At 45.9% G+C, this 24559-nt stretch overlaps 1 protein-coding gene across 1 annotated transcript in view; it reads left to right on the forward strand.

The window, feature by feature from the left end:
• Positions 1-11757: 11757 nt before the first annotated feature.
• PARD3 (par-3 family cell polarity regulator) overlaps positions 11758-24559 on the forward strand; it is a 554870-nt gene continuing 542068 nt past the window's right edge. Inside the window, 1 exon segment of the mRNA XM_070472024.1 lies at positions 11758-12180. Coding sequence (XP_070328125.1) covers positions 12061-12180 — 120 coding nt within the window. The 5' untranslated portion in view covers positions 11758-12060.

Here is a 24559-nt window from a genome sequence, read left to right on the forward strand (position 1 = left end):
TTTCTGACACAATCGTATAATCCTCTGCTGATTTTACACTTTGACCATGAAAAGAACTGCTTCTACAAAAATGTGCCCCAGTTTCATCAGTTTTCCCAAGGGCCTTTCTTAATCCTTTGATATTAAAGTCATTCTTTTCTGAAGCCCCATCTTCATTACTCTTGTGGACTCTTCCATCTTCAACCTGGGTGGACCTTACCTGGTCCACAGTGCTGCCTGTGATGAGGCTGGTTGTCCATATTGTTTCCACGAAAACCCAGCTATTTTATGAGATTACAGTTTTGCTCTGTGCACATCTAAACCAGATGTTTATAACCTCAGACCATCAGATTCTTAATGACTTATGACCTTGGTGACCTAGACGGCAATGGAGACGTGGGCATGGAGCAGAAAGAGACATCATCAGGTTGTGCATGGAGCTCCATTAGCGGCCTGTTTTGGTTGTTGTTTCTCTGTTATGTGAGTTTGGAATTAAGATAAAAATATTTGCCCATCCCAACTTGAAGTGGCGGGATGGAGGGAAAGGGGAACAGAAAGAAAAAATTAGGCTTCCCAGGTGACGCAAGTGGTAAAGAATTCGCTTGCCAATGCAGGAGATACAAGAGATGCAGGTTCAATCCCTGGCTTGGGAAGATCCTCTGGAGAAGGAAAAAATGCAGTCCACTCCAGTATTCTTGCTTGGGAAGTCCCATGGGAGAGGAGCCTGGTGGGCTACAGTCCATGGGGTCGCCAAGAGCCAGACGTGACTGACTGCACACACAAACAGAAGAGAATTCGCTCTTAACTGCCTTTCTCACTTCATCCCATTCAGCTCTCTCAATGTTCCATATTTCTCTGGAATAACATCCTTCCCCCTGTTTCAACCCCAAGTCTATTAGCCACAGTTACTAATGTTTCCTACCACCCACTCTTTCCCCCATCCCCAAGCACTGGGGGAGAGAGCCTAGAAGGGCTTGGAGGATAAAAGTGCTTCTCCAAGAGGCACTGGGCCCCTTAAACAATGAGGACATGGATTTAGGCCCTGAGAAAAGGTAGGTGGGTTGCACCTTTAGTCCCCATCCCATAATTTAAATTCTCAGCACACCCCGGGGACCGAGGCGCAGCTCCCTGCAGCAGCTGCTCTAATTACAGCCCCTCGGGGAATGCCGTCATGCTCCCTCCAACCTCCCTCTCCACCACCCCACCCACCGAGTCACTGCTGCCCAGCCCAGGCCCAGAGCCACCACCTCCAGTGCCCTGCCAAGGTCTAAACCAATGTTAGATGGCCATCCTTCCCAGAAGCACTGTCTTAAACCACTGCCTTATGTCCGTAGGTTACACGCTATCCAGAGTACAACAATCTCCGTTAATGAGATGAATCTACTTGCACTAATGTGAAAAGCTGCCTGAGATATATTAAGTGTACAAAAATGTGCAAAACTATCTATAATAGAACATTTTGCTAAAATATTGGTATCGACTTATATATTAGTTCGTGGAACTGGACATTAAAACGAAGATTCAATGACATCAACACTGTAGGTAGGATAGATGTCAGATACCACGCAGAGCGTGACACAGGTCAGCCTGGAGGAATCTTCAAAGTAAATACAGAAAACTAGTTCTGAGACCCTTGAATCCTGGTGCCCATTTTGAGAATATAAGCTAGTGGAGATGGAGGGTTTTGGGAGGAAGTGAATTTAAAGAGTTCTGCTATGGAGGCCAGGAACGGAAAAGTGCTGGAGCCCCTCAAGGATGGGCTCCTCCAGACCCTTGCAGAGCTGGGTTTGTGTCCCTCAGAGCTGGGGGACCTCATGGATTGGTGCCTGATTCATGCCTGACAAAGCAAAAGCAGCTTGTGGCAGGGCAGAGAGCAGAGGGCTGTTTGCACAAAGTGACCATGCTCCCGTGGACCTGTGTGTATGGAGGTATAATGCATGACTGTTTTCTTGCAAATCCTGGTGAGAGAGCCAGTCTACTGTCGCTTAAAGTCCAATAAAGTCCAAAAGGAGGGCTGGAAAGGGCCAGGGCCTCCATCACAGAGAGTCTGAGCCAGGAGTGGATCCTGAGACTTGAGGGCTGAACTGGGCAGGATCCAGTTGAAGAAGAGGCATCCTTTAGGCCTGAGGGCCTAGTAGGGGACCCACAAGATGACCCTGGAACACCCTGGGAAGGAGGTGTTGACTCGAAGCATTTTTTTCCACCCAATGTAGTAGCCAGCAGCCAAGTGGGGAGGTCCAAATCTCTCATCACTTGTGTTCCCCACCCTCGACTTGGCCAAGCCAGCGAGTAGGGATGAAAGAAAGAAAGTGAAGTCGCTCAGTTGTGTCCGACTCTTTGCGAGCCCATGGACTGTAGCCTACCAGGTTCCTCCATCCATGGAATTTTCCAGGCAACCTGTGAAGTGGGTTGCCATTTCCTTTTCCAGGGGATCTTCCCAAACCAGGGATTGGCCCCAGGTCTCCTGCATTTCTGGCAGACAGACACTTTACCATCTGAGCCACCATAAGGAAAAAAAAAAAAAGAGAGAGAACCAGATGCACCATTTGCAGCAAAGGAAGTATCTTCTTTGAACAAAGGCTGAATTGATGAACCAAATCTTGGACTGGATATCTAGTTTCTGATTTACTACTGTATTTTGAGATTGCATGAAAGTCTAGTTCCTAAAAACTGGGCAAGAAAATTGAGGAGACTTCCCAGCATTTAGCCAGTGGCAGGGGAAAATTTCCCCACTGGATCAACTTTAAGGGGCTTTGGAAACAAAAATACAGCAGTGTTATTCTCACACCTCTTCGTTGTGCTTCATGGAAAGACTGGTTTCATAAACAAGGCAAGAGGTCCCAGAAGAGGACCCACCAGCTCTGGTTATCTCCAGCAGGGTGGGGACAGGAAGTTGTCCTCTTTTTCTCTTATCTGTTTCCACTGTGTTTAAATTATGGAAGCAGGGCACGGGGATTTTTGTAATCAGAAAAGCCGTGATGACGAATATGCCTGTCTGAAATACTAGGGGGGAAAGTCATCTCTGGTGAGTGAAAAAAAAAAAAAAATGGTGAGAAAGAGAGCAAGCTGAAAAACAAAATAGCAATCATTGTAGCTAACATTTGTAGAGGCCATTCCATTTTCCAAAAGTTTTTCATGTTAATGATCTCATTTGATTGTTTCAGCAACCCTGGAGATATGCATTTGAATTATTCACATTGTGCAGATGTAGAAACAGAAACAGTCATAATTGTTGGTTACTTTGCTTGGCCAACAACACTGCTAGTAATGAGAAGGCTCAAATTTAAGTCTCTGACTGTGAGTCCCATATTCCTCCTATTGCATAACATCAAGTGCTGCCCTGAAAGAACATTTAGTTGTCAGGAAGCATTCGCCCAGCCCACTCCCTGTGGAGGGTACGTGGTCCCTTGGTGCGCATGACACAATAAAGCCATGCTGGCATGGCCTGAACTGACAATAGTTTTCTGAATTATGTTCCACTTTCCTCTTTAAAGAGGTTCTCTATGTGTTCCCTCCCACCTTCAAACGTCTTGCTGGATGCCTTGCCTGTCAATGACTCCATCATTGCCTCAAAGTTCAGTGTGCTTTGATTTCTCCACCTCATTTTATTGCAAAGTTGGTCATTTTTAAGTCTTTTAGCTTCTCTTCTAGAGGAATGTAGATCTGTTCATAGTCCATTTCCATGGATTGGACATCCCCCCCCTTGGTTCAGACGTTTAATTTCCTATGTGGCTTGCTGCCAACTGTCCATTTTTAAAATTGCCCTTTTCTGGAAGCTTTCTCTGGCCACTGAGGCTTCAGCCTTTGCGTTTCCATGGTAAACTACACTCTGTTATAATGGTCTGTTCACATTGATCTCTGGCTGCCTCCATCCCAAGAAGAAGGACATTCTTGAGGACAGTGATTATGTCTTACCTTTTATCACTATTTAGTATAGTGCTTGGCAAAATATTAATTTCCCAATAAAAGTTGAATGAGTGAATGAGTAAATTTTTTACAAAGGGACATCTTTGAAGAACATAGACTCTGGGTGTCATAAGTGGGAAAAAGAATGCTGGGCGACAGAGGGAGAGAGAAGGCCAAGTTGTACCACCGCACGTGGGACCTTTCCAGTCCAGGGACTGAACCTGCATTGGCAGGCAGTCTCTTAACCATTGGACTACAAGGGAAGCCCTAAAAGAGAGACTTTGGTATAAAAGGCCCCTAACACACATTTTCACCCTTTACTTCCAGCCACTCACTTCCAAGAATCCTCCACTTCCATAAGGCCCATCTGCTCACCACTGCTTCGCTCAAAGCCTGGATCATCCTGCTTCTTGCTCAGTGGGACTCCCTTCCTGAAGTTCCTGGGAGCCACCCTCAGGATGCTGGCAGGAATGTCTCCATGCTATCTCTGAGCTGAGCAGAGACCCAGGGCCACAAAGGTCGGCTTGCCTCAGTGAACTTACCCATCCGGAACAAGCTGGTAGCCACTGGTGAGATGCTGAGCAGATGACATTCCAAAGCACAGATAGCGCGAGCTTTTGAAATTGAACTCCTAGCTTAGCAGCGTATTAACCTGACAGAGCGGGGAGGATGACTCAGCCATCTCATGTCAGGGGCAGAGAAGCAGCTGGACTGGGTGTGCACTGGTCCAGCACACTCGCATTACGGCCTAGAACACAAGCACCTGGGTGCTGGATTTTATCACAGAGCAGCCTCGCTGCCACGTGGCTCCTTCTGACATGAGCAGGTCTGGTTTTGTGGAAGGAAGACTTCCTGTCGTCAGCTGGGTGAGCGTGGGGGTGGAGATGGGGAAATTTGGGTGGGGGTGGAGGTGGGGGACTTTGGGTGTGTCTCAGAAGGGGTAGCCCAGGTTGGCCCACTGCCCAGAGGTCCTCGGCGAAGGTCCCGCATGGTTGGTTGTTTTTTTAATGTTGATTAATTTGGCTGCATCGGGTCTTAGTTGTGGCATGTGGGCTTAGTTGCCCCTGGACATGTGGGACCTTAGTTCCCTAACCAGAGATCGAACCCATGTCCCCTGCATTGTAAGGTGAATTCTTAACCACTGGACCACTGGGGAAGTTCTGCCGCATGGTTAATTCCACCACAGTGACTGCAATTAAAGCTTCCCTGTCACCCAGCCTCATTCACTGTTTCAAGATTTGAGAATTTCAGACATTTAATCTTGACAAGATCAAGAAAAAGTATATTGTTCCAATGATCAACCACAGTGCATTTTTCTCCTTCTTTACTGAATGAAGCTGCTCAGCCACATTTGCTAAAAAAACAGTCTTTAAAAGCTGATTCATATCCCCTGTACTTTAGAGCTGAGATTTATCTAAGCATTGGTGCGAGGCTTTATGTGAACTCATTCCATCCTTTTCCTTTTAATCATCAAAGGTTAAGTATCCTCTGGGTGAGGAGAATTTCTCTTCTTGAGAAATGATTACAATCATTTCCTTGATCCGTTCCCCTTCCCACCTCATTTTCTCAAAGTCTTGGAGTAAAAATTAAAAACAAACAATGACTTCAGTACTTCGTGCCTCTAGGAGATCTAGGCCCACCTTGGAGAGAAGGCATAGTGGTTGTCCCAGATGGGAATTCCGATTCAGACTAGGAGTCTCACTTCCTATGCCTCTGGATTCCTCCAGCTTAGAAGGCCAGCACTCTAGGCCTTGCTGGAGAACTTGACTCAGGACTTTGCTCTCAAAGATTCAGCTGAAAGAACCTGAGGTGGACACACCTCTCCACACTACTGGCTGTTCCCATCTACCTCGGGTCAAGTGGCCACTGGGAAGTAGGCAGCTCAGACTGCTTTGTTTGACTCTCTGGCAGATCTGTCTCCAATAGCTCAGTTGGTAAAGAATCCACCTTCAATGTAGGAGACCCTGGTTCAATTCCTGGGTTGGGAAGATCTGCTGGAGAAGGGATAGGCTGTCCACTCCAGTATTCTTGGGCTTCCCTTGTGGCTCAGCTGGTAAAGAATCCGCCTGCACTGTGGGAGACCTGGGTTCGATTCCTGGGTTAGGAAGATGCCCTGGAGAAGGGAAAGGCTACCCATGCCAGTATTCTGGCCTGGAGAATTCTATGGACTGTGTAGTCCATGGGGTCACAAAGAGTTGAACATGCCTGAGTGACTTTCACTTTCTTACAGATCTGTCTCCAATATCTGGGTTTTAACATCACCAGCGGTGCCACCTTAACTCTGCTCCATGTGCTGCTAGGCTGGCCTTTGAGGACTTGATTGACAAGCTCCCTCATTCTTAGACTTTGGAGCATGGGAAGCAGAGAGGCATTTGATGAGGGAACCATGGCTCTTGAGTGGTGGATCACGATGCTGGATGGATGGATAGAAGGATGCAGGGGATGGCCTTTTGTAAGGAACTTGGATCTCTTCCTGCACACTGAGGTTGGGTGACATGGGGGCATCTAGAAGTGGTTTCCCAAGCAAGGCAGTGGGGCTGACACAGCTTCTGGTCATTTCTGGGGACTGGCATAGGACAGCAAGAATACAGTAGATACTCTGGTGACTACTGATGGACTGGTTGAGGGCAATCTGGACTATTTTGAAGGGAGGACTTGGAAGCCCATGGTTGGGTATGAAAGTCAACACCACCCCATCAGAAATCACAGGCTGGTGAGTCAGGTGCTTTTTGGATTACGCCAGCCTCTAGGGTAAAGACAGAGTGTTGGATGCAAGGGAAAAGGAGATGGGCCCACCTCATCCCATGAGATTTTCTTCTGGTCAGAACCAGGTCAATCTGTGTACTTTTCATCTCAGATGATGGGGGATAATTAAGGCTCCTCTTATCTCTTGTTCTTTTCCTTTTCTTTCATTGACTTATTACTCTCACCCTTACAATTCATATGAGCTCAAGCTTCATTGGAAAAACCACTGTTTTTAGACTTTGGTTTAATGTTGCACAACAGAGAAGATCTGTGAAGTCTAAGTGCCATTCTTTTTTTTTTTTTCTGGCTGTGACTCGGCCTTGGATCTTAGTTTGCCGACCAAGGATTGAACCCAGGTTACCTGCAGTGGAAGCGTGGAGTCTTAATCAAAGGACCACCAGGGAAGTCCCTTATGTGCCATTCTAATTTCCCTCAATCTTTGCATTCTATCTTAAACAGCTTTACTATTACAATATTTGTATGTATGTTAAGAAGCCATCTTTCCCCTATCACTCTGTATTCATTCACTCATTCATCACACTTAGAAACTAGTGTGCAGATAGCCTTGGGAGAACAATTCTGGGGAAGTGTTGTGAATAATACCACCTCTGCCCTCAGAGAGGGCACTTGTAAGTTCCTCAACGGTGCACGTGGCTTCCAGCCATTAGCAGTTCCATTCTGTAGAGCTTTGCTGTCCAATATGGCGGCCACCAGCCATATGCTCTCACAAGGTCAGATGCGTGCTGGTTACTCAGTCTTTGACGGATGAGTGAATGCATGAGTGAATGAATGTGAAGGACTGGTTCAAAGGATGTGCTGTATGTTTAAACTATGCACAGGGTCATGAAGAATTAGTAGGCAAAAAAAAAAAAAGTATGAAAAATAGTGGTTAGTAGACATTTGGTTCTGTCCAAAACTTTCACAGGACATTTGGCCTACACCAAGAGGTTCTCGATACTTGGTCACTTTCGGCCCTGTCCAAAAGATCCATGGAGACATTTGGTCCATGTTAAAAGGTCCTTGATATTTGGCCCTGTCCCAAACAATCTGGCATGGATCAAATATGCCCATGATGTTTTGTGTGCGTGCGTGCTAAATCGATTCAGTCCTGTCCGACTCTTTGCAACCCTATCGACTGTAGCCTGCCAGGTTCCTCTGTCCATGGGATTCTCCAAGCAAGAATACTGGAGTGGGTTGCCATGCCTTCCTCCAGGGGATCTTCCTGACCTGGGATTGAACCTGAGTCTCTTATGTCTCCTGCATTGGCAAGGCAGGTTCTTTACCATTAGTGCCACCTGGGAAGCCCTCATGATGTTTTGGACAGGACCAAGTGTCCTGCAAGGAAAATATTCATTAGTAGTTTTTAAAAGTTGATTATATGTTGAAATGATACTAGGATATACTGGGTTGAATAAAATATATTATTGAAATTAATTTCATCTGTGGCTACTAGAAGATTTAGAGTTAGGAATTTGGTTTGCTTGATGTTCCTCTTGGACAGTTTCACTCTAGGTGGCCTGCTTCCACCCCCTTCACTTTCTTCTCTCCCAGGAAGGAGCATTTCCTCTGGGTACCATCCTCATCTCCATATGTAGCACCTCTCATACCCTGCTGCTGCTGCTGCTAAGTCGCTCAGTTGTGTCCGACTCTTTGCGACCCCGTGGACTGTAGCCTACCAGGCTCCTCCGTCCATGGGATTTTCCAGGCAAGAGTGCTGGAGTGGGCTGCCATTGCCTTCTCCTTCTTGTACCCTAGTGGCCGCCTATTCATGTCTGAAACCGTTTCCAGTGTCAGAACCTCTTGAAGAAGGAACTTGCATACTCAGCCCACAGTGCTGTGCTTGTTATAAAATAGACAATAATTAATTGGTGAATACTGTTATCAGTTGCTCCTATTAGACTAAACTTGTGTGAGGCAAGGCATTTACGATTGTTAATGTGGTCTTAAGTATAATACTGCATAGGCGTTCAGTATGTGTGGGAAACATTTCAGAGATATTCCTAAAACACAAATGAATTTTAAAATTTCTGGAAATATTTTATTCCTAATTATTAAAACTTTTAAGGGTATGATGTTAGGTAATTCAATACTGTTCCTACACACATGGGATGTGTATTTATTTCACAGTGTACATGAATGCTCCTGGATAGAGCTGAATTTATGGTCCATGTGGTCACATCTGCCCATTTATAAAATACGCACAAAACCCAGCTAGATTCTAATCAATTTTCAGAATTCTCTGATGTTTTCAAAACCAATTTAAATCAATCAATTATAAAAGAGAAGTATAAGTTAGGTAAGGGTCATAACTTTTTTAACCGAAATAAGCAGAATTTAGGACAGTAAACACAGTAGAAAATATTTACTTAACGTTTGACCCTTAACTTTGATAAGTTTGCTTCTTAGGGGTTTGCTTTTATGCTTATCTCAAGTCAGAAGAAATATGGTCAAACTGAACATTTTGTAGATGTGAACGCAGCCTGGCCCTAATGCATCTTTATGGTTAGACGTTAGGTAAGTATATTAGTGAAAACAGATTCATTATTTGTGAGAAAATTTTATGAATTTGACTCAAGACACCAAAGTGTCTGGTATCTAAAATTAACGCAGTATTAGTTTTTCATCAGTTATTAATATAGAGGGAATCACTGTATCTAGATAAACTAGGTAGATTTAAATAAAGATTTAAGGTTTTATCTGGTTAGTTAAGTCACATTGTAATTATTAATCTTATGATCATATTTGTGAAAAACTGTCTAAAGTTATTAATGATTTAATAGTGGAAGGAATTGATGTACTTAAAACAGTACAGAAGTACTTGGATGTTGTCTCTTTTCTGAATTCAGGCCTCCCTCCCCAATTCGGCTGTAAACACTTTGCTGGCTTGAATTTGTAATGTCTTGAATTACAGTTATTGAAGTAGCTATCTTATTTTAAAATCTATATTTTTCTTACTCACTTTAAAAAAAATCTGCTTTCCACATGGAAGTTCTCTAACTGCGTGTGGGATCAAATTAAGGGAAGTGAGTACAGGCTTGATTGAAGGTCATGAGTCCTGGTCCAGACACTAAACAGCTGTATCACCAATCCAGCAATTTCTCTGAGCCCTGGACTCCTCTCCCAGGCGATCCCTCCCCCTCAGCATCCTCCTTTGCTATCTGGTCCTGACTTTGTTACCCTTCACCCACATCATGATGTGTGTGTGTGTGCTCGGCCCCTTAGTCATGTCCGACTCTTTGTGACCCCATGAACTGTAGCCTGCCAGGCTCTTCTGTCCATGGAATTTTCCAGGCATGAATACTGAAGCCAGTTGCCATTCCCTTCTCCAGGGGATCTTCCAGACACAGGGATCAAACCTGTCTCCAGCACTGACAGGTGGATTCTTTACCACTGCGCCACCTGGGAAGCCCTACATTACGGTAACTGGACTCTACTAAGCTACCCACTCCCACGTGGCAGCATGCACTAAGTGTCTTAACACATTATTTTAATCTTAATAATTTATCTCATAATTTATGGAGATCATCAGCCCACTTTTCAGCGAATAAAATTGAGGCTCGAGAGAGACTGAGTGGCATGCTAAAGGCCCAACAATGGTACAATTACTATTTCTACCTACATCCCAGCATTGTCTGATGTCCTCTGGCTACTCCTGAACTTGCCTTTCAACCAGAACTATTTTGAGAAAGCCCCACTCTAAACTTGTATACTCCTCTCTTCCCAAAGCATTAAAACAGAGACAACATCTATAATTATCAGTAATTGTTGTTGTGGATCCAAGTATTATTAATACAGAAGCAAGGAGACCTCCACAAGATTTGTTGTCGTCGCTGTTACAAACTTAATTATTGGGTAGAAATGTTGAAGGTTGCCTCTAAACAGAAGAGGAGTAAGAGAGCCTTTCCCATGAATGCATGGCGGGAAACTTGGGCTCTCTTTCTGGGTCATCCTCTAGCTTTCTCTGGGTGGCCTTGGGCTAGTGATTTCAACACTCCTTAGCATCCTGGGGGAAGATGGGATGATGACACATGGTGCCTACTTATTGCACTGCTGTGCCAGGATAATTGATTTTACTGGTCAAGGGCTGCAGAGGTGTGGAAGTACCTCGTGTATGGCAAACAGCACTATACCTGGGGCAGTGGAAAATGCAGGGATCCAAAAAGCAGATTAACCTGTCTTGTTTCCTTAGTTTAAAAAGGGAGGTGGACGGTCACCAAGTATATCTGCTGAAGTTCTCCTGGAGCCCACGGAGCTGTTGATCACTTTCACAAGCCCTAGAGACGCTGGCAAAAATGAATCCACTATCGCTTGGGACAGACCTGGGCGGGCCATGACTCTTTGTTGACACTTGAAGTCTCTGAACAGAGAGACACACAGTTGCCAGGAACGCTGAGATTCCTGCCATAACAGAGAGGAGCCTCAGTTACTTTTCTTGACGTGGTGTTGGTTCCTCTATTAACTGTCGCGGGTCCCCGCGCAGGTGACTCCAGGCGGCCCTGCTTTCTTCCCCAGGGCTGTGGTGGCCTTCCTAGTGCAGTGTTCCTAACTTTGCGTTCAGATTGCTTGGGTTGCAGAATTCTAAGAAATAAAACGATGCGAATTGCTGATGTCGGAGTTGCACACGACGAAGCGGGTGGGTCACCACGGGGTCACAGGAGCTTCAAGGTAAGTGGTGGCCTGGGGAGAAAGGCCTCCCCGCAGGGCAGCCCCTCACTCCTGGCCTCCGGGGGCGGGGTGGGGGGGATCGGGAGTTGGGGGGATCGGGCGGGAGCCCCCCCCACCGGACCTCTGGGGTAGTGTGGAGGCAGCCGCGATTCCGCCTGGGCCCCTCCAGCGCCAGGAGGGGGATCCACAGCGACAAAGGAAGGGGGGTGCGGGAGGCGGGGGCCGGGGGCTGCGGCGCCCAGGCTTGGGGGGCGGCGGCGGAGGGAGGCCGCCCCGCGCCCCTCGCCAGGTCTCCGCGTGTGCAGTGTGTTGTGGGCCGGCCGCGCCCCTCCCCTCCCCTCCCTCCCTCCCGTCTGCTCCCTTCCCCTCCCTCCTCGTCCCTCCCCTCCTCTCCCCTCCCCTCGCCTCCTCCCCGTCCCTCCCCGCGCCGCCGTCCCCTCCCCCGCGGCCCGGAGCGAGCGCCGCGCCAGCGCCACACGGCCCGGCCGCCGAGCGCGACGACACACACCGAACAGGTGGCCGGAGGCTGCGGCGCCGCGCGGGCACAGGCGGGCGAGCCCGGGGCCAGGCCCGGCTAGGCGCGGCGAGGGCGGCAGGCCGGGCATGCGAGCCGATCGGGCGCCCGGCCGCGGCCCCTAGCCTCGCGCCCCGCGCCCCGCGCCGCGCGCCCCGCGTGCAGCCGCCTCGGCCCAGGGCGCTCCGGGCCCTCCGGCCGCGGTCACCGAGGGGCGCGGGCCGGCCCGCGGCGGCGGCGGCGGCGGCGGCATGAAAGTGACCGTGTGCTTCGGCAGGACCCGGGTGGTCGTGCCGTGCGGGGACGGCCACATGAAAGTTTTCAGCCTCATCCAGCAAGCGGTGACCCGCTACCGGAAGGCCATCGCCAAGGTGAGGGGCCGGGGGCGCGGGCGGGGGCGGGCGGGCGGCCGAGGGGGCGGAGGAGGGGCGGAGGAGCGGGAGGAGGGAAGGCGCCGGGATCAATATGGCGCTTCCTGGAAGGGGAGGCGGCGGTGGAGGCGGGGAGAGGGAGCGCGCGGCGGCCGGCCGGGCCTGCGCCCCCCGCCCGGGCTGCGGGCCGCAAACTTCCCCGCGCCCGGGCCCCGCGCCCCGGCCCCCGCTGTTCCTTCGGGGCCCGGCCGCCGGCGCCCCGAGCCTCCGGGGAGCCGAGGCGGGGCGTGCGGAGCCTGCTCCCGGCCGCGGGCTGCGGCCCCGGCTCCCCGCCCTGGGCCGCGGGCGGAGGCCGGGCGAGGGAACTTTTCCTGCTGGAGCGGAGTTCGGCCCGCGCGCGGGGAGAGTGGCTCGCTGGTGCCTCTGCGCCCCCGGCCCGCGGTGGGGGGAGCCCCTCCTGCGTGCCCTGCCGGGCGGGGGTCCCGGGGCGGGTGGGGGCGCGGCGCCGGGAGCGACCAGCTCCAGCTGGCTCGCGATCGTCGCTGGAGCCCTGCACTTCTGAGACCGAGAGGCCGAGGAGCACAGCCTCGAGATGGGTCACCGAATTCCGAGTGTTCCTGCCGGCACCTCGCCGTGGACCCGTCTGCACAGAGCTCCCTGCGGAGCCCGGGCCGCGCCCCGGCCTGCAGTGGAGTGGATTTCCCTTTTCCCCGTGGAGTGATAACATTGTCTCCACTTCCCTGCATTCCTCTACAATGTGTCAGAAGTGAAAAGGCTTTTTGTTAAATTGTTTTATCGTCTGTCTGTTTGACAACGGCCCACGCCTCCCAAGTTTCTCTCAAGCACCTGAGGATATTTCCTTTGCGCCAGAGGAACGTTGGTTGGAATGCACAGTCACTTTCAGAAATCCCGTTTTGTCCCCGATCTTGGAGTGGTTTGAGCTCTGTGGGTCTGGGGCCACAGAGGAAAAAATTTTTTTACACTCCTGTTTTGAGCAGAGAGGAAAATTAGCACACGTTTGGCCTTTTAAAGATAATCTTGGGGACGTTTAAGAACCTGACACAATGATGGAAGATGTTGACTTTACTTCACGGCTCTAAAATGTTCCTTACAGTTGGTTGAACTTTTATTGAAAATCAAATAAAATTAGTGGAAATTGGGCACCTGCTTATCTTGAACCACTGTCAACTTCTGACCCTACCTTGAGCATTTTAAAGGATTGTTTATGGATGACAGTTTGTGATCTAAATGTTTGGTACCAATAATCACATTGCACATGTACTCGGGAAACCAACAAAATAAACCGTGAGAGGAAAGAGAATAATATATACTTTGCAGTGTGCTCAGGTCCATCAGAGAGGAGTGATGGATGTTTCTTGGCTTACATGCTTAAAATGGACCTGCTTAACATTAGTCATTTACATGCTTAGGCATTAACATGCTTAACATTAGTCATATTTCATTATGCACAAGATGCATGTGGGTGGAACAGCTTGTTTGGGAGATACAAATGTAGTTGTTTGGGTCATTTGTATGCTCCACAGAAATTCTTAAGCATTTACTGTGACTGAGGCATTGTTCTGGGTGCTGGACATCTGTGAGATCCACTGGCTGTTTATGGAAATTGGACTGTGAGACTCAAGGAGAGAGGCTACATGGTCCTGCCTTAGTCCTGCGCTTAGGGTAGCCAGCCTTTGGACTGCGAGTTACAGTGCAGTGGGGAGAAGACAGGCCTCTGGGGTTTTGAGTAGATGGAGTTGAGAGGCCTCAGTGAAAGAGCTGGACTTTGTCTTTAGGTATCAGTGGTGGTGGTTTTGTAATGACTGGGGAGCATGAAGAAGGAAGCATAAGTTTCTGCAGGGCACCTGGGAAGGCACCCAAGAGAAGGAGCATCAGAGCTGAGTTTTGAAGGATAGGCGTGAGACTGATTACTTTTCCTGGTGGAGATGGAAGGAAGGAAGGGTCATGCTCAGAGAGTGATGGTGTTATTGGAGTTGGATAGAAATGACTCAGAGATGATTCAGGGGCTTCCAAAATTGTTTAAATTCTCTTTAAGTGCAATTCACAGTTCAGCAGGTAAATTTTAAAATGGGCTTTGTGGTTTACAAAGTTCAGTCATCGGATCACAAGACTGTTGACTCTCTAGTGTTGCAAGAGCTGGAGTTTCTTCCAGGTCCATTTGTATTTTTTTCCTCTTAAATGATTAGGTAATGGCTAAGATGAAACTTTAGTGGTTCTTTCTATTTTGCCCACCTCCTTTAAAATGGTTATGAAGCAAACAATTATTAACACTTGTTTTAACTTTTATTCTCTTATCTCTTCCTTACCCCTTACCATTGAACAGAACAAGATAAATTTTGTATGAAGAACTGGGTAACTGGGTAGCTGTAGAGTGGTGTTTGGTTGCTAGGTGACATGTGCCATGCTGAACTCCCATCTGGTAGGGAAAAATGGGGGAAGATCATGTTTATGGCTTTGTATAAAAACCAGCTAAGCTGGAAAAAGAAAGAAATTAAGAAAAGAAAAAGGAAAGAGAAAGAATGATCCCAAGCCACTAAGACTTTTCTCTGCAGTGAGCATTTTGTGGTGTGGTGGGGCTAATTTTTGGCATTATATTTAAGCTGTTTTCAGGTTAAACAAATACATTTTTCTGGGCAGTGGAGTGGTGTGACTTAATACCAGAAATGTCCTCAATAAGCAGATATTTGAAGGCTTACAGTTATTCCTAGCACTTTTTTCCCCCCTCCAGTTAAAAACTGTTTTTCTGTTTATGATCCCTGATGGGTGAAAATGGGTTGGCTGTTCTTCCCCATCCACCCATCCTCATGCAGACCATCTCTGAGGACGGTGCTCTGCTAGACGTGGAGGACCATGTCCTGTGGACTGTCCTACTGCTACCTGTGGCCTGACTCATCCGTGGTCCCCGATGGACGCAGGGCGCAGAGCACCAGCTGCCCGGACTCTGTAATGTGGTGACTTGGCCTCTTTGCCTGCTTTTTCTTTATTCTCAGTGGATCAGGGCTGGCCTGAGACTTCCCATTTTTTTCCTGCTGTGCACCTCAACTCTGGTTAGCAGAAAAAAAAAAATCTCCATTCTTTTTTTTTTTTTTTTAATTGTTAATTTGTTGAAGGGCTACTGTGTGCAAAATGTCATGCTCTATGAAGAAATATAAGGCTGAATTCTTGCTCTCAAGAAGAATGTAAACTGGGAAACAGGGTGAATATATTAAACTATAAATAACAGTAGGCAATAACGCTAATTAGCAACAGGGTGGTACATACAGAGAGTAGTTGCTTCTGGATTTCAGAGATGGAAGTGGGCATTATAGACTTGGGGTGGCAATCTTCTGGAATCACCGGGGTTTGCATGTACTAGGCTTAGTCAGTGGGAAGGCTGGCCTGGATTTAGGACAGCACTTCCTAACTGGGTAGTGGGGTGACCCCCAAAACCACCTGCCTGACCCAGGGGTCCTGGGTTGGTAGGTGTTCAGTGGGTCCAGGCGTGTGCATCTGGAGTGTGTTGACTGCCGTGCTGAGAGGTCAGAGAGAGGACATCGCAGGTGAGCATCAGGGCTGGTTTGGCTCCCGTGCTGCCGTCCTGTCAGGTGGCGGGGCAGGACCAAGCTGGGGAGGGCCGGGAATGCCAGGGTGAGACCCCGAGGCTTTGTACAGTCTGATGGTCTGGGTGGACAGACTAGTTCTCTTCTGGGCAGAGGACCAGGATCACCTTCAGTCCACAGAAACACTGCTGATCGCTGAAGACTAATGAAGGGAAGACAGAAGTGAGCCAAGGGAGTGACTGGAACCTCTGGGCTGCCCTCCATCCCATCCCCAGACCTCTTTTAGGGTTTGAGGGGGAGCTTTGGGTTGAGTTTGGAGACCTGGGTTTTTTCACCATTTAACCCTGGGCAGACCAGCCCTACGGAGCCTCATTTCCTCATCTCTTGAACAGGTTCCTCCCCTGCAGGGTCCCTGTGAGTACTGAGGGGTGATGAATGGGCAGCTCCTCAGCTCTGCATCTGGATGCCTAATTGGTTTTACTCACCAAATGGTTTTACTGCCTGCGAGACTTTCCCGAGTAGTCTGCTAGTCCTGTTTGGGTTTTTCCTCTTTGCTCAGGAAGACAGTGTGTAATTTAATTAAAGAATAGGTAGGAATGTTAATATTTGCCTAAGCAACATCACAATCAGAAGAGCACATTGTGTGTGTGTGTAAAGTAGAGAATGTAAAAATCGCAGATGTTACAGCTTTACTCTGGGTTGACTTCTGGGTACCATTTTTATTTGTGGGGCAGGCACTGCTTCTGTTCCTTGAGCATGGAAACCTTACGAGTTATTTAATAATAATTTATTTGTGGCTCAGCTGGTAAAGAATGCAATGTGGGAGACCTGGGTTCAATCCCTGGGTTGGGAAGATCCCCTGGAGAAGGGAAAGGCTACCCACTCCAGTATTCTGGCCTGGAGAAAAGAGTTGGACATGACTGTACAACTTTCACTTTCAGTTTGTTGGTATTAAAAAAAAAACACAAACGTAAATTTATGGGCAGTAACTTTTGAAGATATACTTTCCTTTTTTGGGGGCGGGGAGGACTGTCGATTACCATAACCATGTAAGTCATGGTTTGTATGAAGAATCTTGTGTTTGGTGTGTGATTTCTTGTGGACAGATGGATGACTGCATGTTGTTACACATTCACGAGTTTATTGAAACTTTTAGGAAAACAGATTGTTGCAGAGTTTGAATGACTGTATTTTTGAATAATGAAATGAGATACATTTTATTATTTTGTTAACATTTTCTCATCTTCCTCTTCAAAAAGAAAAAAAGAAGAAACATGTCTGGAAGGTTGATCTTTCTAAAATGCACATCTCCGTGTACTCTTCTGTTTAAGGACCCCCGTATCAGCTTTCCCCAGAGGCCAGGTCCTGCCACCTCAGCAGGGCCTGTCCCTTGCAGGACTCCTCCTGCCTCTTCCACCCCAGGCCCTCCCACTTCATCCCTACCCATTTGGCGTTGCTTGCACTTTCCTGCCTTTGCTCTGGCATTTTCAGTTTCTCCCGCCTAGATGACTTGCTTGCTTCACATCTCCTCTCTTGAGCCTCAGCTCAGCTCAGGCTGGCCCCACACCCACAGCTGCTTGAGGTTCTTCCCGCTTCCCACAGCTCCCATACTGACCTGGAGGAATGTGCTTTGTTGTGGGTGCTTTTGGAACAGAACTGAGCCCCTTCTCCTGGGTGAGGTGCTTGGAGGTGCTTGAAGGTGATGGTCCTGCCTCAGTCTTACCAGTACCTGCCACATGTCATCTTACAAGCTGAGTAGGTGCAAAATTGAGGATAAATACGTGGCACGTATTCTCACACAAAAAGTGCACTTTTGCTTGGAAGACTGTCTGATTTTGAAGACTTTAAAGCTTGGAATGTTTGGCATATTGGGACAAAGAGATTGATTTAGTGTGGTTTCGGGGTATCTGGAAGTTATTCTTCTGTGTCATTTGTTTTCAAGGAGTTTGGTCTGTTTTTCAGGCAGAGCAGAGGAATCATCCTGGGGTTTGCTTCGGGCCTGTTTCGAGGCTGGTGGCCAGGGCAGTGCAGGAATCTGGCCCCAAGACACACCTTTGCTGGGTCTGGCGCTTCTAATTCTGTCAGTTGGGATCCGTGGGTAAGTGCCAGGAGTAAACAGAAATGTTTAGGATCTGAGATTCACAGGGAGAATCTGGCGACGCGAGGTGCTTCTTGGCTTGTGGCAAATGTGGTATTTAGGCACAGGAGGTAATCTGTGCACATCAAAGCGCCATGTGCACGAATCCCCATCTGTGCTGGAAGGTTTGTTCAAGCCTAGAGTTGGATGCAGGTGGTGGTGGTGAACACGTGGAAGATGACCCGAGCCCTCTGCCCTTTTTCAAGGATGGAAAGTGCTTTCCCCAGGTGGAGGTACTTTTCCATGGGGTAGGGGTGGGCAGCCCACACAGGCGACTTCTCTCCCACTTGGCCACTCACGCAGCAGTCCAGGTGCCACCAAGGTCAACAGCTCAAGAACAGGGCTCAGAAGGTTTATGAATTTCACTGATTTTTGGTATCTTTTCTGTTTTACATGGAAAAGAGAAAAATCTTAATAAGAAATGCAAAGCTCTATGATCATTGCAGGAAGGTGATTGTTTTTTGTCTTATAGTCATTATTTTCTCCCACTGAAAATTTTTTTTTCCATTTGGAAGGATTATGTAAAAAATGCTTTTCCTTCATGGCTCTGTCTTCCAGTATCTGACCTTCCATCTGTTCATGCCATAAAATATTACTTTTGTTTATTCTTTTCTCCTCCATCAACTAATATTGGAACTTAGAAATACAATTTCCAGCTTCTTTCCAAATGACTTGATATGTGAATTATTTAGTTTTTTTCTCTCAATAATAGCTTATACACACACAAGAAATTGAAAATACATCTATAGAAAAAATATGTATGTGAATGTTTATGACATGATTCCTAACAGCCAAAAAAATAGAACAAGTCAAATGTTCATCAACTGAAAAAATGTGGTATATCTATACATTAGAATATTATTAAGCTGTAAAGATGAGTGAAGCTGTGATGCATGCCTCACTAGAGATGGACCTTGCAAACAGTATGCTACATAAAGGAGGCCAGTCTTAAAGGCCCACATGCTATATCAGTCCAAATTTACAAAATGACCAGAATAGGCAAATTTGTAGATACAGAAAGTATAGTAGTGATTGCCAGGGCCTGGGGGTTGAAGAATGGTAGGTGACTGTTTATGGGGATGGGGTTGATCATAGGGATGATGAAAATGTTCTCAATTTAGATAGTGGTGATGGTTGTATGCCTCTGTAAGTATACTATAAACATCACTGAATTGTACACTTTAAATGGGTGAATTTTGTAATATATTGTTATGTCTCAATAAAGATGCTAAAAAAAAAAAAAGACTGCATAAGCCACTATGGACAGAGCTCCATTTTTAAGGTATTTTATAGTTCTGAGAGTCCCATAAAACATGTTTTTCTGTGTCAGAGATGCTCAAATGAAGACTGGCTATTTTTAGGAGTTTTCCATACAATGTGTGAACCTGCTTTCTCGAGGTTGCCTGCTCTCTCCTGGTGCTGTCTGCTAAGCCCTTGACTGCTGAGAATCTGCGTTTCCTAGTGCCCCCTGTAAAGGCTTCGCCAACTAACCGTTCACTTATTCTGCCTTGTTCTCTCTCAGCCCAGTCCACCAGCTGCCCTGGCAGTTGATTCAGATGACCTGAGATGTCCATCATGGAAGAACTCTTCCAGTTTTTGGTTTTGAGCTTTGGCAGGTCTCACAAGCCCTGTGCGCATCAGTTTTCTCATCTTCATCTCCCCGTACTCAGAAGTTCTGGGCTGGGCTTCTGCTTCCTGTCCCCCGGGGCAACAGCCACCCTGAGTCTGCGTGGTTGGTGGTTGTGTCCGTGGGGCCATCAGGCATGAGAGGCTTTTTCAGAGGCGAGAACAGAGTAGATCTCAATTCCCCCAACCCTCCCTGTGAGAATGTTTTGCTTCCGTTACTTTGAAATGATGGGCTTGACCTGCAGGTCAAACATACGCTGTTTTGAAAGTTAGGATGTATTTTGCCTGGACTGTCCCTCAGAATTCCTTACTGTCCCAAGATAAATATCTTTTAAAATAAATTACATGCTCAGAAGTAACTTAATAAGACTGTGTCCTTTGTGAAGTGTAACTAAAGGTGTGATTCTGCATGCTTCTGAATGTATGGCATGTATGTACACATACACACACCAATGTATTCATGAATTTGGTATTTTTATGGTGATACCAATTTAAGGGGTTTTAGAGATGACTGGTCCCTACTTTTAAAGTTCTTTAGTATTCAGAAATGATAAGGCAAGTTTTTGGAACTCAGGTTTATTTTTTCCTGGTGTGTAGTTTTTCTTGTTTTTGTACTGCATCCCTGTACGATAGGGTTTATGTATCTGAAAAGTCCTCTTTGAGATATTCTATGGCACAAAGCAATGTTTCCTTCTCTGTTTATTTTAGAAAACAACTCACTATATACAAAAAACCCTAAGCTTCCTAAATACTAATAATACATGCTATTAACAGATGAAAAACACAGGCTGCTTCCGTGTAAGTGGTTGAGATGAGAATGGGCTATTTTGTTCTAGTTCTTTGCAGTATACAATAAAAACTGGGAAATATTTTTTCATGTTCATGATTTAATATTTCTAAATCTAACATTGAATCCAGAATTAAAAAATAATCCATTTCCAAGGGAACACAGAAAGGCTTTTAAGATGTACCATTTGTAATTCTGAAACCTGTTGTGCAAAGTCATATGGGAATAATACTTAGCCAGGTTCCTGCCCAACAGGGGTATAGTCTAACCTGAGATTCTCTCATTCCAGCCAGCAGCACCTGCGGAAGAAGGAGGGGAGATGTGCAGGTTATTGGTTCCCGGTGAACCACCATACAGGATATGACTAATCACTAAATCCATGAAGGCTGAATGTAGGATTTGGTATTTTTATCGCTTTGTTAGAGATCTGGGAAAAAACCTTTCAGACAAATGAAGGGGATCTCTACATGAAAGTGCCTCATTTGGATTGATAACTACCTAAACAACTGCATCTGGAAGATGATGGCATTTCTGCATTTGTACTGCCCGAGGAATATGAAATGAGTCATATTTTAAATTACGAAGGCACATACTATTGGAAATATTTTTTGTCAAGGAAACCTGGAAAGCTAATAAAACCCTGAACTTTTTATAGTGGAATCAGTTTTATCTTTTGTATTTCACGACCCACTTTTTAAAAACACAGATGTTTGGTAAAACACAATTAGCTGGAGGTGGAAAGTTTGGTGGTGGATGTTTTTTGTTTTTTTCCTTCTAGGATGCAAGCACATCAGTATGACACAGTCTGGGCCAGGATTCAGAAGAACAGATTACATCATTTGTGTATCTGAAAGCAAGAACGGTAACCTCTGTCAGCCCAGGATACATGTCCTTCATAGGACTGTTGTGAAGGTTTAAAGACAGAATATTATAAAAAGGCATTGTAGGAAGTAAAACAGATTGAGAGCTGTACTGTTCTTTCGCTTTTGCTAAGAATGGTCGCAAGTGATTAAGGTTCACTTGAATAAATGCTTCTAAATTGTTTCTTCTCATCTTCCTTAGAATTGCTTTAGATGTGGAATATTGAATATTTGCGGGAAAAAAAAGAGTTCTCCCTTTAAAAGTCTTGAAAGCATTCCGCTGTTTGAGAAATAAAATCCCAGTGACATTGTTATAGATGCTCCAAAGATGTCCATAGAGGAATATCTTTTCTTGTTTTTAGTTTTGGCCGTGGTAGTTTTGAACTTTGATAAGTCTCACCATCTGTCTGAGCCTCAGTTTTCTCATCTGTAATTTGGGAATATTTTCTTTAGTCAGCAGTCATGAAGATCAAGGGATTTAATGTAGATAATTCCCCTGCCATGTTATAGACTCTTAGTCAATTTTAGATCTTTTCCTTTCCCTCAAGTTTCACACAGAAATTAGACATATAAAATCAACTTGATTTTTATTTGATTTATAATTCCAGTTGTCATTTTTCAAGATGGTTTGTCAAAGAGTTACCACTTTCTTCTTAAAAGTACTGTAGAAATTCCAGTATTTAGTATTCCAGTTTTGGTACTTTTACTAAATCAGCTAGAAATAGGGAAAAAGAATGTTCTGGTAACCCAGTAGCTGATTCTTTTACAGATCAAGAAGTGTGTTTCTCCTAACTCCGTAGCTTTTTCTGTTATTAGCCTGTCTTTTTTTAAACGTTATTTATTTACTTTTGGCTGTGCTGGGTCTTCGTTGCTGCCCGTGGACTTGAGTTGTGGCAGACGGGCTACTCCTTGCTGTGGCACTCGGGCTTCTCATTGTGGTGACTTCTCTGGTTGCAGAGCTCAGGCTCTAGGGTGAGTGGGTTTCGGTAGCTGCGCTCGAGCTTAGTTGCTCTGTAGCGTATGGGATCTACCTGGACCAGGGATTGAACTCCTGTCCCCTGCTTTGGCATGCAGATTCTTAACCACTGGACCATCAGGGAAGTCCTATTAGCCCTTCTAATTTTCTAAAATAATTGCAGCTGCCATACTGCTAGATGAATGGAGATTATGGAACCTTTCTTTGCTATATTTACAATATTTTAAAAGGCACTGGTTACACATTTTTCCATTAAAGAAATCTTTTGAAAGTTGGAAAGAGTAAAACTAGAAATTGTAAATACTATTGATATTTAAAAAATCCTAAAGATCTTTAAGATAGGTGTTTTAAAGACCTTTAGCAATTATTAACTAGTAGTTCTGAGGGTATCTTGGAGCTCAAAGAGATAATCTGAGTTATAAAAAAAGTGGGAAGGTTGACAGTTTTGTGACCCCTCTAATCCTTTATTCTATAGGCCTCTATAATTCACATGCCCATAACACTTCTTTACTCTTTTCTGTATCTTTAAGATGGTGATTTGGGGCAGCCAGATCAGCAGTAAATGAACACAGAACATCTTTTGCTTGGGTAGGTAGTTGTAAGGGTTGACAGATTGATACAACTTTTAATACTTTAGTTCAGCTAAAGGCACCCAATGCCAATCACCTGAAGACTTCGCCCAAGAGTTGACCTATTTATCATTCTGAACCAGGAGTGGTGCCTGGGAGGCTTCCTCAGGGTTCTGGGTGGGGCTGTGCTAAAATGCCAGACTTGCCAACTCATCAAAACTCAACTGAGTTCATGCCCAAGAGGACCACCTCTTTTTACTTACATTTTCCCTTTCACAGTATTGAGAGTTATCTTCCTGTCTTTGAGGACTTTAAACATCTTATTAATTCAAGCTTCCTCCCTCTCTGCATATGTGTATAGTGAAGTTGCTAGGTAGTGGTTAAAACAATAAAGCTTATCTAGTTGTGCAGCATTCATATTTTGACTTTGATTCCTTCCAGTATTTGTTTATAAACATTGTGTCATGTGAGTGCATTTGAAATCCAAGGCTTTTGATTCACACAAGGCCTAAAAAGAGGTACAGCAACATGGTTGATTGGAATTTATACTTATCTTTTCCATTTACAATTTCCTGTGTTTTTGTGCTTTGTAATGAAAGTGATAAATAGTGCTTTCAGAACCTTTCCAGAATATCCCAGCATTTTATAACAAAACTGTAGAGAAATAACTCTGGTTTTTTTTTTTTTTCCTCCCCAGCTTTATTGAGGTGTAATTGACAAATAAAATTGTAAGATATTTAAAAGTGTGCACCATTATTGATACACCTGTACATTGTGCAGACTTCCTCCATTTGAGTTAATTAACACATTCACCTCACCTTGAGTATTTCTTTATGTTTTCTGAGAACATTTAAATTGTACTCTTTGACTTGGGAGCATTTTAGACAGATCTGTTCTGATGGGTGATTGGGGTGGAGTTTTAGTCTAAAGCAGAAGACTTTTTGGTCCTGGGCTGTTTCTTCACCTATGAGGAGGGAAGCCGCCTCCTTTACAGATTCAGGATAGTGGTATTTTCAGGTCAGTCTTTTGGTGTCAATAACCTTTTTATGTCAGGGTCGATGATCGAAAGCTCTTGCACAAGAGGTGCTGTATCAAGGGCATTATTTATCTGCCTGTCACATTGGGGAGCTGTTGAGAAAATACCTTTAACAGTGATACCCATCACATCTCAGTCCCAATTTGTTGAGGAGTTTCTGACAGGTAGGAGGGGAACCAGCACACAGTGGGATCAGGTAAGAGTAGCAGTGATAACGCTTATTATCAACAGGCATGGTTAGCACTCTGGGGGCATTTTGTAACATCAGGCCCTAAGTCTGGGCTTATGCTCATTAAACCCATGGAGTGGTAGTGAGGCAACTCTGAGTTTATGGGTGAGGACACTTGGGCTAAAGCAGATTAAGAAGGTGGCAAACAGTTGTACATCTGCTGCGACCCCTCTGGCTGAAGAGCCCGTACTGTTCTACAGGAAAGAATGAACAGAGTCCATTGGAGAAGACAAGTTCTTTTCTGATCTAGGTTTCATCTAGTGGCTCATGAATGAAGGGGAAGAAGTGCACATTTGCGATGATGGAGCCAGCTGGGTCAAGGAGGCTAGACGTTGAAGCCCCTTGCTGCTCAGGTGTGGTCTATGGATCAGCAGCCCTGGCTTTGCTTGGAAAATTGTTAGGAATGGAGAATCATGGACCCCATCCCAGACAGATGCTCTCAAAATCTGCATTTTAGTCAGATCCTCAGATGATTCTGAGCTTCCTTGGTAGCTCAGCTGGTAAAGAATCCAAATGGTTACCCACTGCAGTATTGTGGCCTGGAAAATTCCATGAACAGGGAGCCTGGCAGGCTACAGTCCATGGGGTCACAAAGGGCC

This window comes from Odocoileus virginianus, chromosome 9, assembly GCF_023699985.2.
Source record: "Odocoileus virginianus isolate 20LAN1187 ecotype Illinois chromosome 9, Ovbor_1.2, whole genome shotgun sequence".
In the NCBI taxonomy this organism is placed as follows: Eukaryota; Metazoa; Chordata; class Mammalia; order Artiodactyla; family Cervidae; genus Odocoileus; species Odocoileus virginianus.